General features: G+C 49.7%; 2 protein-coding genes across 2 annotated transcripts; one reads left to right on the forward strand and one right to left on the reverse strand.

Annotated features, from left to right (window-relative positions):
• Positions 1-181: 181 nt before the first annotated feature.
• On the reverse strand, positions 182-10,920 carry PSMD5 (proteasome 26S subunit, non-ATPase 5). The gene is made up of 11 exons (XM_086857877.1): positions 10,817-10,920; positions 6,558-6,785; positions 6,248-6,392; positions 5,735-5,848; positions 5,392-5,520; positions 4,629-4,738; positions 4,111-4,253; positions 3,457-3,648; positions 3,144-3,253; positions 2,561-2,701; positions 182-2,077 (listed from the first exon to the last, which is right to left on the reverse strand). The coding sequence occupies exons 2-11, from the start codon at positions 6,752-6,754 to the stop codon at positions 1,820-1,822; spliced, it is 1,539 nt and encodes a 512-aa protein (XP_086714003.1). The 5' UTR covers positions 6,755-6,785; positions 10,817-10,920; the 3' UTR covers positions 182-1,819.
• On the forward strand, positions 7,946-16,648 carry LOC111942924 (protein CutA homolog). The gene is made up of 6 exons (XM_086857879.1): positions 7,946-8,081; positions 10,919-11,067; positions 13,827-13,886; positions 15,035-15,080; positions 15,332-15,381; positions 15,854-16,648. The coding sequence occupies exons 1-6, from the start codon at positions 8,001-8,003 to the stop codon at positions 15,954-15,956; spliced, it is 489 nt and encodes a 162-aa protein (XP_086714005.1). The 5' UTR covers positions 7,946-8,000; the 3' UTR covers positions 15,957-16,648.
• Positions 16,649-16,718: the final 70 nt, after the last annotated feature.

The following is a 16,718-nucleotide window of genomic DNA, read 5'->3' on the forward strand; positions in this document are numbered from 1 at the left end:
CAAAGCTCAACAAAATAAAGCATATGTGTATACATAAAAAAATCCCCTTGTTTGGCATCTCTGCACATTCTAAAATATTGTCTTTGGCAAGTGTGCCATGCAAAGCAGATGCTAAATACTCAGCACACAGAGTAGCTTTCAAAAGCACCAGCTGAAAACACACATGGAAGAGGCTCATGAATTGCAGAGCAGGTTTATATATTGATTTATTTTACTGACATTTCAGCATATGGCTCATACAGAGCCACCAGAACACAAAGCCACCTAAAATAACAGAGCTGAACTGCCCAGAACAAGTGCAAGCTAAGGACTTCTACACTTTTGATTTCCTCTGATGTGTTTGCTGGATGCAGGATTCATGAAGCCCCCGTGCTCTCTCCAGTCACAAGACACATTTCTCACTGGCAGATGTTTATTGGGCACATTTAGGATAAAAGCAGCAGCACTGGGATGTAGGATGACAACTTGGAGACATCTTGGGTGGTGAGAAACAAGGCACTTCACCTGCTTTTAGACAGCTTAGCAAACATTAAGGGATCTCCCCCAGCTCCTCTGAGCCCACCTGGACTCCTGGGCGGCAATTTTTGGCAGCAATGCCAGCTGCACCTCCAGCTACCACAGGTAAAACCAGAGTTCCTGCAGGACAGGATCCTCCTGCTTCCCCTGGCAGCACAGGGACATGGGGTCAGTGCTTCCCACAGTTACACCTGGCTGACACATTACTAAAATGAGCCCCAAAGCAGTAATTAAATGTTTTATTTTGCTCCCCCTTAACAAAAAGAATACAAGGCTTTGATAGAAAGTCCCCTGTGGTCTCTGTTTATGGGCAAAGGCATGTCCCATGTCACTGGAGTGCCCAGCCACTCCTGATAGCTTCAAAAGAAGATTCCAACTTCCTAAGACGCCACATTTCCATACTCCCAGTACATTCACTCCCTTCAACACAAGAGCTCCATGTTCTTACCCCTTTTAGTCTAACTCAGGTAACTAAAATACCACATTTCTTTAAATAATACTTTAAAAAAAAAGTATTTCTGTTAAAAAATAGTGTAAACAATTCAAGATTTGGTTCTGAAGTAGCCTTGTAGTGCTCCAGCCACTAAACTGAGCTGCCACCCCACAGCACAGCCAAGAAGGGAGACAAAGCTCCCAGGTGGCTTTGATCCCTACAGAGTGCATTGATTTGTTTTTAAAAGGGTAAAAACTTCTTTTTTTTTAATCCTCAGCAGAAAATGTAAACAATATTTAGGATTATTTATTCCAGCAAGATTCACATCCAGCAGGCTGAACACAAGAGAATCCAATCCATACTCCCTCGTGGACAGTCACTGGCTTATTCAGCAACAGGATTCTGACAGAACAGTGTTCCATGCAAGTGCCAACTTTGGCAGGTAAAAAAATGAATTAAAAAATAATAGAAATTATGGCAGCATCTGAGGTTACAAAACTTGAGGTGTTTTGGTGTTTTTTTTAACTGAACTGTAACCTACTGAGAAAACACAACAGAAATTCCAAACCAAAGAACAATTCAAACAAACACTTATAAATCCTGCCAAATAAAACACAATCAGCAGCTGCTAAGTGCTCACCTGGGTTACCTGTACCATGAAGCATACAGGGAACTTCTGCCATGACATTTTAGGGGGAAATATCAAACAGCCTTTAATTTGCTCTGCTGACTCATTTCAAATAGAGCCAAAATATCTTCACGTTCCTTTAAAGAGACAACCTCCAGTGTGGAGAGTTTTTACACCTTTGTACCTCAACACCTGTGAAAGGACTGTGTTCTGCAGGAAGGGGACTCCAGACACCAAGGACATTATTCTGCTCCTTCCACAGCTGTAGTAGAAACTGCTTTAACATAATAGGGGCCCTCATGCAGGTAAGCCCTGAGCCTCAGGTAGTACTGATTGCCAAAGATCTCCGCAATGGTTTTGGAGTTCACCAGGGCCTTCACCAGTTCGTATTTAGCATCCTTAGAAGCTTTGTCAGGCTCCACAGATCTGTCCACAACGTACTCCACAAACCCTGGGCTGTTCACCATCAGCTTCTGGGCCCATGGTTGATTTGCAATGGCCTGAACAGGAAGACAGAAGATGTGAGAGAGAGGGAAAACATTATAAAACCCCAGAAAAGCAGTTACACAGTAGGGTTTTTGGTACGTGGACAAGGAACAGGAAAAATTAAATCAGATACAAAACCACCACTCAAATCAAGCAGCAGGGTTTAGCACTGGAGAACAAGTAGAGCTCAATGCTTATCCTCAAAGTTTTGAGGGAATTATCACAGCAGTGCCTCTGGTATAGAAGCAGAGCTTAGAGCACAGCTCTTGCCTTTTTTTCCGTCTCCAATTTATGAGAAAATTAGCATTACAGACAGGATGTGTCTGCTGCATTATTTACATGGGGAAGCCAAGTGGGGCATGAGGAAAAAGGCCTTTTTCTTACTACTTCTGGGCTTTAACAAAAAATTTATGGTATTCCCTTCAAAGAAATAAATAAATCTGAGACTGAATGGCAACACAAGTCACTCCCTGATGTTGAAAACCAAAAGCACTCACAGTAAATACACGCAAAGCCCCGCAGTGGAGATCAGGGAATGGCTGAGTACTGATGCTCCTGAACAGCTCCAGGGGTTGGCTGGACAGGGATGTGAACCAGGATTCAGTCATTCTTAAAAGGTCTTCTGTCTGCTGGTCTGGCTACGTAAATCACAAAAATTAAAGAGTTTGATCAGGATTGTGAAAAGCTTTCAGGTTCCAGGATGTGCTCAAATGGTTTAATCACCCATTCAGAGTTCCACTGGTAACCCAGATCCCAAAGACCACAGGGACTGGAGCAGTCTGCCCCCATCCTGGTGAGCACAAGGACATGAACCTGTTTACTCTCATTCCCTCATCAATGAAGCCTTGACTTCATCTTTTATTAACATTTCAGAACACCTGGCTCCTTACAAACAAACTCAAACCTTTAAGCAAATCAATCATGGAATTTCAAAACAGTAAATCAATGACTCAGAACCCTGAAAGCACCACTGCTACCCAGCCTAGAGGCTGTAAAATGTGTCCTCACAATTCCTCAGGTGTGTGATGATTTCACTCTTGGAGATTTAAAGAAAAAACAAAGACAAAAACTCCAACTTACAGGCAAGTAAAGCAGAGATGAAATCGCATCCAAGCACCGAAGCCGTAACTCAGTGGGGGCATTCTTGGCCTGGTGCCCTATTTTGCTTAAGAGATTTTGAAATCTACTTCCTTTCAAAACAAAAACAAAGTGCTTTTAATTAACTCAGCCAGATCTCTACAGGAATACAGTTACCATCAGCTACATTATAAATGTATTCATTAGATAAGTGAATACATTTTTCAATTCCTTTCTGTATCACCCCAAACCAATTCACTCTTATATTATAATGAAAAGGTTTTAGTAAAGAAAAAAAGAAAAGAAAAATACTAACTAGCTTTCTGTAAAACCTGTTTGCCTTCCATATTTGATCCCAGGATTCCCAGTGTGTCCACAGCCACTCCAATCATGGTGGGATCCTGACTTTCTGCCATTTCAAAGACTTTTTCCATAAAGACAGGGTAGCGCTCACAGATCTGCTGGGGACTGTCCACAACAGCCAGATTGCCAAAAAATTTAACAAATCCTGAGAAAACAAGACCAAAAAAAGCTTTGAGTGGAAGAACAGTAACTTCAGCAATGGCAAAATTAAATGGACATTTATGTGAGACTGATTTGTTCCTAAACATGTGTTATTAAGTCTGAATAGTGTTGGTAAAAAGCTCAAAATAAGACAGAACTAAGCAACAAGCCAAATATTTTGACTGTTGCTTAATTCATGATGTTTGTATTCCTAAAAAAGGCTACAATAACACAAACTTTAAAGCTACAGCACAGCCTGTCCAGATCTTACCACTCTTACTGAGGAACATCCTTTGTGTGTCAGACTGTCCTTCAGCATTTTTGAAATATCCAATATTTTACATATCCGATCTAATATTCAAAATTTCCCCCTGAGCTTTCAACAGAGAGGCTTAACAGTGCTGCCAATTGAACTCATCACCAAAGCAAGCAGCAAAGCCTGGAAAGAAGGAATGCATGGTGTCACCTGGCAGATAGAAGCTGGAGAAGGGATCTGAGTCTGCCCCCAGGATGATGTTGGAGATTTTGTCGATGACTCCTTGCTGAGCCAGGTACTGCCGCCCGTGGGGGGTGTGGGCCAGCGAGGTCACCATCTCTATGCACGTGGCTCTGCAACACACATGGTTATTTCAGTTTAGAGGTGGGGCTTGAAGCACTCAGTGATTAAGAAAAAGAAATCACATCCGTAAGATGAAATCCTAGCAAAAAAAAGCCAAATGGCCCCAATTGTTCAAGCTTCTCTGAGCTCATTCAGCTCCTCAGATTTGTAAAAGAATTTAAAGTGTTTCTATTGCAGCCAAATGTGGTAATTATTACTCCAGCTTGGTCCTCAGATTAAGGTATAAAGCATTTGACACTCAGGACAGTTTAAGAAGAGGCAGATGAAGTGTTTTTCTGAAAAGAGTTTTACAAGAAACACACACAAACACATTTATCAGAGTTTGAACAATGGTGGAAATCTCCTTGGCAAACTCACCAACGTACCTGACCAGCACATCCTCTCCAGTCAGCTCCCCAATTAACTCAGGGATTAGCCCACTGCTTGCACAGTAATTCAGAGACTCTGCTGACACTGATGAAATCTCCACAATTAACTAAAGAAAAACAAAAAGGACAGTTTATAAAAACATTCTCATAATTCACAGCAACAGCCAAATACATCTTATGGTGCTAATTAGCCCTACATATATTAAATATGGAATTAATCACATTTTTATCATTAACCCAAGTGTTTGCCTGAAGCAACTTCATAAGGAGTTCCAAGTTTACAGCACATGATTTTGATCTCTACTCACAATCAGCTCTTCCTGTGCTATCCCCATTAAGCTCTAGAATGGCTAAATTGTGTTATTTCTCCTTTGCCAAACATCTCTAGACTGGCAGTTGGCATCTCTCCAAAACCTTCAGCAGCACTTCACATCCAGAAGTTAAGAGGCTACAGTTAACTATTTTACTTTTATTTTCAGAGAAACAAACATTTTCTGGTGTTTTTAGTAATTCTGTGTAGCCCTTCCAACACCTTAGGCACTACAAGTTAGAAAATAAACAGTAATCCACACTTTTATACCAAAAAATGGGAAAGAGAAGTTATGACATCATGAAAGCTCACACTGCTGTAATCTTCCTACTCCTTTCTAGTTTTGATAAAACACAGATGTGAAGGGAAGTGTGTAAAACAGTGAGAAACAGTAATTTAAAAGCCATAAACCCCAGGCTGAGAGTCAGGAGCACCAGAGAACGTCCCCACCTCATAGACCCTGTACCGAACAACGTCACTCGTGGCCATGACATTCCTCAGGTCACTCAACAAACTGCTCCCAAACAGAGCCTCCAAACCCTCCTTGCTCTGGGCTATTCTTGACAGAGATTTAATGGCCTGCAAGCAAAAACAAGAGCTTATTACTAAAAAGAAACAAAACCACGCAGAGAAGAAAATCTAAGATTACCAGGTTTAGCTGCAATGTTCTTGATTAACTTATTAATTATAGCTATACACTTAATTTTAATTATAATTCACTGATTATTTCACTCATTATTGTCATCCAGCCACCTCAGCTTGCAGAGGAATGGGACAATAAAGCCATGTTTACCTCTTTGGCCACTGCTATTTTCTCCCCACCAATGCAGTTTATGATGTGCCGTAACAGCTCGGGGCTGTGGAGAATTTCTGTGACAGCAGCTGAGTCTTCAACAATCCTCCCAACCTGAGCAAAGAGTTACAGAAAATAACTTTAGAACAATTTTTTTTTTCCCCACAGCCTGCTTGGTGTTTCCACAATAGTTTAAAGTATCCTGAATATCAAAATGTTGCTGCTTTTAATTCTTACATCGCCTGCTGTCAGTGCTGGCACAGAAAGCATTAACTGAGACACGTGGCAGAAATTTTATTCACAAGCTGCTTTTGTCAGGACATAGTTTTGGATATTACTATTGACATATCATAAAGCATTATATGCACACTGCACAGTAATTATCCCAAATGGCACGAGCGAAGAAGGACACAATTCCTGCTTTTATCACAAACTGAGGCAGGAAGGAGCAGATGGGGACTAAGCCAGAGTTCAGCACAGAGCTCTGTCCCCTCCTCCTGGAGGAAACTGTACCTGGGACATGGTGAGGATCTTCACGGAGTCGTCGGGGTGGAAAAGGCCCTTCTGCAGCTCTTCCCTGAGGTTCTGGATCACGTAAAGGGGGTCCAGGGCCTGCAGGAGCCTCTCCAGGATGGAAACACACGCCGACACCTGTTCGCTGGGCGGGACGGAGAGAAAACCGAGCCCTTGAGGAAAGGGAACCCGCTGTGCCACCTCCCGCCCCGCAAGAGGGCAGGGAATGAGCCGGGAAGGCGGCAGGAGCCCCCCGCTCGGGAAACAGCAGCGGGGCCGCTCAGGCCCGCGGCACCGCGCCGGAGCTCACCGGTCATTGACGGCGAGGAGGCCGAAGAGCGCCCCCAAGTGGTGCTCGCCGAGGCGGGGGCGGAGGGTGGCGGGCGGCACGGCCTCCAGGGCGACCCGCAGGGCCCGCAGCTCCTCCAGCGCCGCGTCCCGCCGCGCCGCCCGCTCCAGCAGCTCCGCCGCCGCCTCCGCCATCTTGGCCGCCGCCGCCTCCGCCATCTCCCGGGAGTCTCGCGAGAACTCGCGTCGCCTGTAGCAACAGCCGGGCAGAAATCTCGCGAGAATTCGGGTAGCCCTTAGCAACCGCCGCGCCGTTGCTAAGGGCGTCCTTTGCTTCCGGCGCAATGTAAACAAAATGTCCGCGCGCCACGCCCCCCTCGGCCCCGCCCCACTAGCACGAGGGGGCGCGGCCCCGGCTATGGTGGGCGTGGTCCCGGTGATGGTGGGCGTGGTCCCGGTAATGAAGGCGTGGTGTCCAGCTAATGAAGGGGCGTGGTCCCGGTAATGAAGGCGTGGTCCCGGCAATGAAGGGGCGTGTCCCGTTGGGGGCGTGGCGGGTCTCGATCCCCTGAGGGGAGCGCGGGGGTCGGTGCACGGCGTCGCTGTTTTTTGGGAAAAATGGGATAAACGGTGTTTATCTGGGCTCGGGAAGGGAAAGTGCTGATCCCGGAGAGCAGGAACAGCCGGTCCCAGCCCGGTGTTTGCCCGGAGCAGCTCCCTGGGCTCCGTCACCCCCTCATGTCTTCAAGCTGAATTTTCTCACCTTTTGCAAACAAAATGATGCGGTCAGAGAACTTGTACAACTTTGTGCTTCCAGCTCTGCCAAAGGCTACATCCCCCGAATAAATAAACAACAGGCGGGTTCGGGTGTTCTGCAGGCTGGCAAGGGATGAATTCTCCCGGCAGGTTTTGGGAACAGACAGGGGGACAGTGAAATGTTAGGGGTTTTTAAAAGGGGTTACGGCTCCTCTGCCCCGCGTCCCTTACAGGAGATTTTGGGTACAAACACGCCAGGATTCAGCACCTGCCCGGTGCTTTCTGTCCAAAGAGCCCCAAGCTGATGAAATCTGAGAAAACGACAGGTTTATAGACAGAAATCGAAGCAAAGGTGAGAAATGGAGTCAGCAGGTCTGAGAGCTCCGGGGAGGGCACTGGAGGGTTCCAGCGCCTGTCCTGGAGGGAGAGCCTGGAAATGGCAGCGGAGGCTGCTGCGGGCAGCCCGGTACCAGCACCGGGGTGTCTGACCCCGCTCCTGGGGTGCCCACCCCCGGTATTTGTCCCGCAGCTCTGCAGGTCGGGCTGCGCTGCCAGGAGGGGACACCGCGCTGCCCCTCGGCCCAGGGCGGGCGGGCACCAGCCGGGGAGGCAGAGAGGAGGAGGAGGAGGAGATGGGGAGGAGGAGCCAGTGCCGCCGGGCCGGGCAGCGCTCCCGGCTCGGGCAGAGCAGGTGGAGGGGCCGCAGGACATGGAGGGGCTGAGCCAGCGCTGCCCGCTGCCCCCCGCTGCCCAGGGCTGCCCCCGGCCCGGCCGCGGCACCGTGCTGCTGGTGAGTGGGGCTCGGGCTGGATGGACACGGGGCTGGGATGGGAATGGACATGGGGCTGGATGGACACAGGGCTGGGATAGGGATGGACACGGGGATGGGATGAGAATGGACACAGGAATGGGATGGACACAGGGATGGATGGGGATGGACACACAGCTGGGACAGACACAGGGCTGGGATGGACACAGGGCTGGAATGGACACGGGGATGGGATGGACACAGGGCTGGGATGGGAATGGACACAGGGCTGGGATGGACACGGAGATGGGACAGACACACGGCTGGGATGGACACAGGGCTGGGATGGACATGGGGATGGGATGGACACAGGGCTGGGATGGGAATGGACATGGGGCTGGGACGGACGCACAGCTGGGATGGACACAGGGCTGGGATGGACACAGGGCTGGGATGGACATGGGGATGGGATGGACACAGGGCTGGGATGGGAATGGACATGGGGCTGGGACGGACGCACAGCTGGGATGGACACAGGGCTGGGATGGACACAGGGCTGGGATGGACATGGGGATGGGATGGACACAGGGCTGGGATGGGAATGGACACAGGGCTGGGATGGACACACAGCTGGGATGGACACAGGGCTGGGATGGACACGTGGCTGGAACGGGGATGCAGGACAAGGGATACTGGGGAGCACAACAGACACCAACCCACACCAAGCAATTGTGGAAATATCTGTCTGTATCTTTGTTAGCAAACCTCTCCCCAAAACCATCGTGCACGAGGGGTCAGCTCCCTGTATCTGCTGGGAGAGAAGCAAATTTTCAAGTTTTTTACACTCAGCATCACCACAAGTTGTGTTCAGGTGGTGCTGTTCAGCTGGGGCTTTTTAACAGAATCTCATCAAAACTACACAAAAAGTCCTAGCATGGTGATTCTAAACCTAAAAGCTGTTTTTAGTTCACCAAAGCCAGAGGAAGTGCTGCAGAAATCTGAGTCTCTGCACTAAAACCTGACATTTTGCTGCACAGTGGTTTTCAGTGAAGTTCTTAAATCCTCACAGGGGTGTTTTCAGTTTTGTTCACTTCAGTATTTTGGCAATCATTAATTTAATTGGTTTATCAGGTGGGAATCCTGACGTTTCACTCCTCTTTTGCACCATCCCTTGGCAAATACAATTATTCTGGAAAAAAAGGGGGAATCTTCCTTTTCATAAACAAAAAAAAAAAAAAAGAGAGAAACACCAGAAAAAAACATGGTGTTCATGTTTGTACTAATATTCAATCACAAGTGATCCTGGGGATTTCCTCATCACATGCACGGACATCTTACAAGAAGATTAATGATCAACAGGCTGAACAGGTTGGATGTTTGTTTTTTTCCAGAGCAAGGAGCATGATTACATTTTAATCTGGAAAAATAGGTACGCCAGCACATCTCTGTTCAGCTTGTAACTAACTGAGTAGCTTCTGGGATTTATTGTATATTTGTTAAATGGCTTAGTGGGAAAAAAAAGCACAGAAGGAGCTCTAAAAATTATGATGAGAAGTCTTGTGGTAACAAAGAATATTTCCTCAAATGGACTGGGAAAGAAGAGACAAGCAATACAGCACATCAGTCATTTTCCAAATGGGAAGGAGCTCCTGGCTTTGTGGTGACAAGAGAGATTTTTAATTCAATTAAAAAATAAAATTTAAAAAAAAAAGTGAGAGATTTCTACATTAGTGCTTTAATGGCAAGTTTTTCAGAGGACAAAGAAAGGTAGCAATAAGGGGGAAAAAGAATATATTCTTAGTCTTCTAAGCATTTTTTAATCACTGTTGCTGAAACAGGGCCAGATGCTGTTTATGTCAAAACCAAAACAAAAGACAAAGGGAAGGCGCTGCAGCCCAGAATGGCACCGTCCTTCAGCTGCTGCTCAGCACTCCAAACTAACCTCCCCATTCCAGCAGCATCCTTGCTGGGATGATGGGTGTATTTTTGGGAGGCTGTTGATGGTGTGTGAGCACAAACAGCTGTGAAGGGCCTTTCCAGGAGCAGCAGCTCGTGCACAGCAAACCCCACTTGCTGCTGCTGCTCTGGCAGGCCACGGGCAGAGCCTTGGTGTCTGTGCAGCCCTGGGCTGTGTACATTGACATTTCTGTGCCCCACAGGACCCTGATTCGCTGTGCTTTTAGTAACAGACAATTGAGATGAGATGAATTTCAAACCTGCCTTGAAATGGGGCTGTGATGCTGGAGTGTGTGCTGGGTGGGGTGCACAGAGCCGTGGCAGAGGAGAATGACCTGACAGGGCAGGATGGAAATTCTCCAGGTCCTGGCACCTAATCTGTTTCCCATGGACAAATCGCTGTCATCCTGCTCTCCCCCTGCCCACATCCCCAGGGAGGCAGAGGGTCCTGTCCCCTCGTTTCCCAGAGGGATGGGCACACCTCACCCGTGGCTAAAGGATGGCTACAGACGTGTCCTGAGCAGCAGAGATGTGCTGGGTGTGGGAGCCATTCCTTTCTTGCTCTTTTTTGCACTATAAACCAAGACATTCCATGTCTTACCCCCTTATTCTTCTTCAGAAAACCAGTCCTGGCTGCTGTGCTTGGGTGGTGGGGTCTGTAACCCCTGTTAGTCTGGGGCTGACCTCCCACAGTCAAGGCCTGGGCCCCCGTGGGCTGATACAGCCTCAAAACCTCCCCTCTCCTGCCCTAAACATGAGATTCCCCTCTTGGAGGGGAATGAATCCCCCTAGGAGCAGGTTCTCACCTTCCTTTAATTTACCTGCAATGTTGAGAGAAGCCTGGAAATGTCCCTCAAGTCACGGACAATGTAAATGCTGTTTTCCAAAGTGCAGTATTTCACCTCCCTGGTGTTCTCTCCGAGGTGCTGACGCTGCTGGTGCTCATGTACCCCCTGCTCCGGGGTCTGGCTCTGCACCTGCACTCTGCTCTCACCGGCAGCTACATCCCAGGGACACATTCCATCGCCTTCGTCAACTGCCTCAACGAGCAGATCGCCAAGGACATCGCCAGGTACGGGGATGCTTCCCTTCCTTCTCTGCTTGAGGGGTTCCAAAGCTGGAATAAAGCTGAATATTTCCTTGTCCCTCTGTACTTTGCATCTTTAGGGGGACAGAGCAGCTGTGGGTGCCCCTTCCCTGGAAGTGTCTGAGGCCAGGCTGGATGGGGCTTGGAGCAGCCTGGGATAGTGGAAGTTGTCCCTGCTCGTGGCAGGGGATGGAGTGACATTCAATGTCCCTCCCACCCCAAACCATTCTGGGAATTTTTGATACCCAAGCAATGCTCCTTTCCAGTGACTCTGTGTCACAACCCCCTTGCCAGGAGCTGCTCTGTCCCAGGAAAGCTGACATTTGCCTCTGAAGTCAATGCCATGGTAACAGCAAGTAATTCTCAATTTATTTCACTGCCTTGCATTTTCAAGACCCATTTTCATGACCCTGAATTTCTGGGTTCTCAGATGGATTAAGCTCCAACCTGATGTTCTCTGATCTGCCAGAGTCTTTATTCCTCCCTAGAACAACACAGACAACAAAATGCCAGGAGGGATATTTATAGAGAGGGACAAAGCACAGGGCTCTGACATGAAAATAAAGCAAGTATGAAAGGGGTCCACAACAAACACTTGTGAAGTTCCACTCTGCTCACCAGGCAAACTTCAGAGAATGAGGGCTTTTCCTCGATTTTTTTCCTTCTTCTATTTTAATGTATGAGATACTTTGCAGGCAGAGATTTTTTCACACATCTGTCAGTCCCTGACTCAATGGATGGTCTGTTCAAAGAACTGAACCCGTGTTGACTGGGGAAGTGTTTATGATGGACCGTGAAGTTTCCTGCAACACCTCCTGCGCTGTTTTCCTGCTGCTCTGCTGCTGCCAAAACCCCTCCATCTCCAGCAAAGTGCTCCCAAACATGTTCAGGAACTGACAGGCTACTGAAAGAGAGTTTGTGTCACCTTAAATACTGCAACTGTGTTAAGAAATTCAAATAGAATTATGTCTGTGCTGCTCGATGTCTCCTAAAAAAAAAGGAGCAACTGTACCTGGTGAAAAGAGCCTCAGTTCTTAAAAATGCCTCATCTTAACAGCTTTGCAAATGCTTTCCACACTTTGTTCCTCATCTTGCAGGGAAGGGAGAGGAGATAAATCATTCCCTCTCGCTGAGATATGTGTACTTTGGTTGTGGCTTTACTGGTGGGGTAATTATTCCTTTGTTCTGGAATTGGGAGCAGTTTGGGAGCCCTGGTTGCAGAGATGACACAGGGCTTTGCACTCATTTCCCCTCCACTCCTTTTTCCTGTGCTGTCGTGTTTGTTCTTCCTTTGCACTGCTCAGTGGAGCACTCACTCTGATGGATCAGTCTGCAAGGAAATTTTCCACTGGTTTAAGGAAAAGGGGTTCAAGCTTTGGGAAAGCAGAAGAGCTGCAGGTAGAATTCAGCATCTCAAGACCTTCTTGCCTGTCCTGGGAGGAGCCCCCTTGGCTGGGTGGTATCACCCAACTTGACCAGCACCCCGCCAGCCCCCACTGCTGCCTTAGATTTGTGCTTATCATTTTCTTTGCTTTTCTGCTTATTAATATTTAATCTGTCTCACTTTAGAGCCTGTTGAGAGGCACAGACAAAGAAACACACAATTAAGTGCCCAACCCAAAGCTATCATGTATTATGCAGACATTTTCCACAGATCACATTCAGCTCCTTACAGTGTTCTCTGTTCCCCTGGTGGCCTCTTGTTGCTGCTCAGCTTGCTGGGACAAAGTTCAGGATCTCAGTTAGGATCTCAATTTATTGGGACAGAGCGCCAAAACCAAAAGGTTCCTGTGCTAAAGGGACTTGCAAGTTGCAGGCAGCAAATCCAAACTGATTTGTGCCATGTGTGACATGACAGGCACAGCAGGGGTGGCTCTGCTCGTGCTGCTGCACTTTGTTGGTCTAAAGATTAACTCAAGATGCTCCACGAGCATTAAATGCCTGGAACTGCCTACACATGGTGAGAGCAAACAACCCTGAGCCTCCTGGCGTGCTTTTCCTCTCCAGCCATGGTCCCCCCAAGGCAGCGTTGAAGAAAATCAAAGGTGGAGTCACTGGTGCCCTGCCTGGAGGGACAGCTGCCACCTCCATGAGAAGGGCCAGACACTGCTCTGCTCACAAAACACAACATTTCCCCCCTTTCTTCTAAAAATCCTGCCTGAGATTGCCTGGGTGCTCTGTAATCCCTGAAGTATCGCTTCTGCTGGCAGCCCTGAGCAGCTCTGCAGTAACAAACCCACAACTAATGAGGCTGCACAATTGATTTGGGCTTCAGATTTCTAGGACATTTTAGGTTGAAAAACCTTGATGTTGTTAATTTAACAGGATACACATTCAGGCTGCTCTGGGAGGAGGGGTCACAGTGGGACAGTGCCAAACAAACCCTTCCCATCCGTCTCAGGCCGGGTTCTTGTCCTACGGTTCAGTCCCTGCCCTGGTGACCCCACAGCCAGAGGGGCACAGGGCTGGCACTGGGCAGGGTCCTCCAGGCCAGGAACAACACCCAAATTCCCTCCTCAGCACCAGGAGGGTCCCAGAGCCCTGCCAGGGGCACCTGATCTGAAGTGTCTCCAGCCTAAGTTCACCTTTGCCTCTGTTTTCTCAGGGTAATAAGTAACCCAAAATTCCATGTCTCCAATGCCAAACTTGCTGCTGCCAGTCCTGGGCAGCACAAGGGAATGTCCCCAGGGCTGGGGATGAACCCTGGGCAGGGCTGGCACTGACTCCACTCCTGTCTCCCCCAGGGCCATCATGGATAAGAAACTGGCTGCCTACGTGAATATCCTGCCCAAGAGCTCGGCCTTGTAAGTTGGGCTGGATATTCCCCAAGGGAGGAGGCAAACCTGGGCTCCTCAGGGAGGGAGGGAGGGAGGGAGGGGATGCACACACACCTCAGTTTCCAGAAGGCTGCTGGGTCTGTTTATTGCTGCAGATGATGGGGACGAGTCTCACTATGCTCGGAGCTTTTTGAGCACAGATGCTCCAACTGCCCATGGGGATCATTCATTTCTTGGTTACTTGGCTACACAGACATCCAGCAATTTAGGGTTTATGGTCCTGAGGACATGGTGCCTGTTATTAGAGGCTCTAAAAAGCAGCCAAGATAGGGACCAGAAAAGGCCTTTACAAAATTAAGCAGCTTTTTCAGGCAGGAAGAACGGCAGGTTTGACCTTGGAATGGGCCCAGCCCTGCTCTGCAGGTGTCCCCAGCTGTCCATGCAAGGGGACTGCACTTGTTAGAGGGGTTCAAGAGCAAAGCCCCAAAACAGCTTTTCCTCACAGAAACACCCTGGCAGAAGTGAGGAGCAGATCCCACCACAGATTCCCTCAGGAGGGGATCCCTACAGTGCACCCCTGAGGGCAAACCCAATAGTGCCCTTCTTGCCCTTATCCATCATTTCCTGCAAACTCAAAGAGCCAGAGCAGAGCTGCTCCTGCACAGCCCTGGCAGCTCCAGCTGGATTCTGCTCCGTGCCCTGCTCAGGAGACACCGCGACGCCTCCGAGTCCTCCTCGCGCAGGAGCCCTGCAGGCAGATGAGATCAGGACGGGCTCCTGGCAGCAGAAATGTTTTCAAAGGTCATATCTGACTCATGAGAAGTGCAGCTCCTCTCCTGCAGGGAAAGAGAGGAAGAAAGCTCAGCCTCCCAGCCACAACCCCTGCAGGCACTGTCCCCCGGCCCTGCTCAGAGCGGGGCCACCACAGGGCACCTCAGTCCCAGCAAATTTGCTCTGCCAGTCCCCCTGGGCAAATTCTCTGGAGGAGGCTCTGGTCCATAAATCTGGGGTGCTCACTCGTGTGCTCAGCAGTTTTGGGGCCAGCAATACCTCTTGAGCCACTTTGTAAAGAAAAAAAAAGGTGCAAAAAGCCCCAAGCAGGGAAAGTAACCTGAGGGTTGGCATGGCTGCAGCCAGAGCTGGATTTGCTGATGCTGCTTTTCTTTTAAATCCAGATATTTCTGGAAAGGGGAACTGGAAGAATCCACTGAAATACTGCTGGTAAGTGATCATTCCCTACATCACAAAAATCCCTGTTGTGAGCAGTCCCAGCTGAAAGGGGCTGCGGGGAGGTTTGGGGAGGGAGGCACCAACCTGCCCTGGGTTTGGGAACATCCCGCAGGGAAGAGCCCTGGGAGAGCTCCTGTCATAGCCCTGGCTGTGCTGGGTGGGGGCAGTGGAACTGCACATCGGGATCCCTCCATCCCTTCACATCTCCCCTGGGGCTTGTTTTGGTTTTTTACTCTCCACAGTTGGTGAAAACAAGGACGTCCAAAATAGGGGAATTGTCCAACTACGTCAGGTGAGGCTCTGGCTCCACAGGAGCATGGGTGTCCCATCCATGGTAGGCTGTCACCTTCTGCTCCAGCTTTGGGAGTTCCTTGAGCCCCTTCCCACCCGGATTAAGTGCTCCTGCTGTATCTTACAAGCCAGAAAAACCCAGAGATGGCATCAGCAAAAAGGAAAAGTTGGCAGAAATATCAATTGCTGGGCTTCACCCGGCCCTCCATGCTGGGTTCCAGGAGGGATCCTCCTCCTCACACAGGTTATCCTGGCAGGATTTCCTGCATTTCCCGAGGGGGGAGCACACTCAGCTTTGGGCCAGGCCCCCGGCAGTCTGTGGTAAACCCCAAACTCAAAGCAAAATTCCCAGGTGGCAGAAGGCAGCTGCGGGTGCTTTGAAGTGCGGGAGGGCGCGGCAGGGCCGGGGCTGGAGCGCGGCTTCCAGCGGGGCTGGCGCTGCCTCCGCTCCTCCGCGCCTGTTTCCACTTTAGATCCATCCATCCCTTTGAAATCCCCGAGATCATCAGCCTGCCTATCGACCAAGGAAACCCTCTCTACCTCCGGTGGATAGAGGAGAACGTCCCGCGGGACTGAGAGGCGCAAAGCTCAGCTCATTTTTGGGGAGGCCGGGACCCCCTGAGCCGTGCGGGAAGCGGCTTTTGCCTTCTGGGCTTTGCTGTGACACAGGAGCTCGGGACAGGGAAACCTCGGCCTGCCCCGGAGCCTGGGCTGAGCTGGGGAAACCTGCACTACAAGCTGTGAGGACACGCGGAGATGTTCCTGTCAGGACACTCGGGGCTGCCTCAGGCTGTCAGCAGCGAATTCCAGCTGGGAGCCGTGGCCTGGCAGCCCCAGCAGTGCCATGTGTCCCCACAGGCAGCCCTGACCCCTGCCTGGCCCCCGCTCCGCATCCTGCCCCGCTCCGCTTCCCCAGCCCGGAGCTGCAGGATGTGGCCGGGACCCCCCTCCCCTCCGGCAGCCAGCCCGGCCCGGGAGCCTGGCAGGACTGCAGCAAACACCGCCAGGATTTAGCAGGAGCAGCGCTCACAAACCTCTGGCCCGTCACGGAGAGCTGGGCAGCATCACAGTTCAGGGAAGCCGAGTGCCAGCAGGACCACGACACTGCCCTGGCCCTGCCCCTACCCCCACCTGAGCAGTGGCTTTCTGCCCAGGCCAAGGTGAACCTTGTAAAAAGATCCTTATGTTAATGCTTTCTGGGATGTTCTTGTGGAGCATTTTTGCGTTATTTATGTGGCTGGGAAGGGAATAAACAGGAGAGTTTCTAACCTGGGCAGACTCTGGTGGTCACAGCTGGGCAGGATGAAAGGCCTGTCCTGGGCTTGCACACCTCACCTG

The sequence above is a fragment of the Cyanistes caeruleus genome, chromosome 20 (genome assembly GCF_971803275.1).
Source record: "Cyanistes caeruleus chromosome 20, bCyaCae1.hap1.1, whole genome shotgun sequence".
NCBI lineage: Eukaryota > Metazoa > Chordata > Aves > Passeriformes > Paridae > Cyanistes > Cyanistes caeruleus.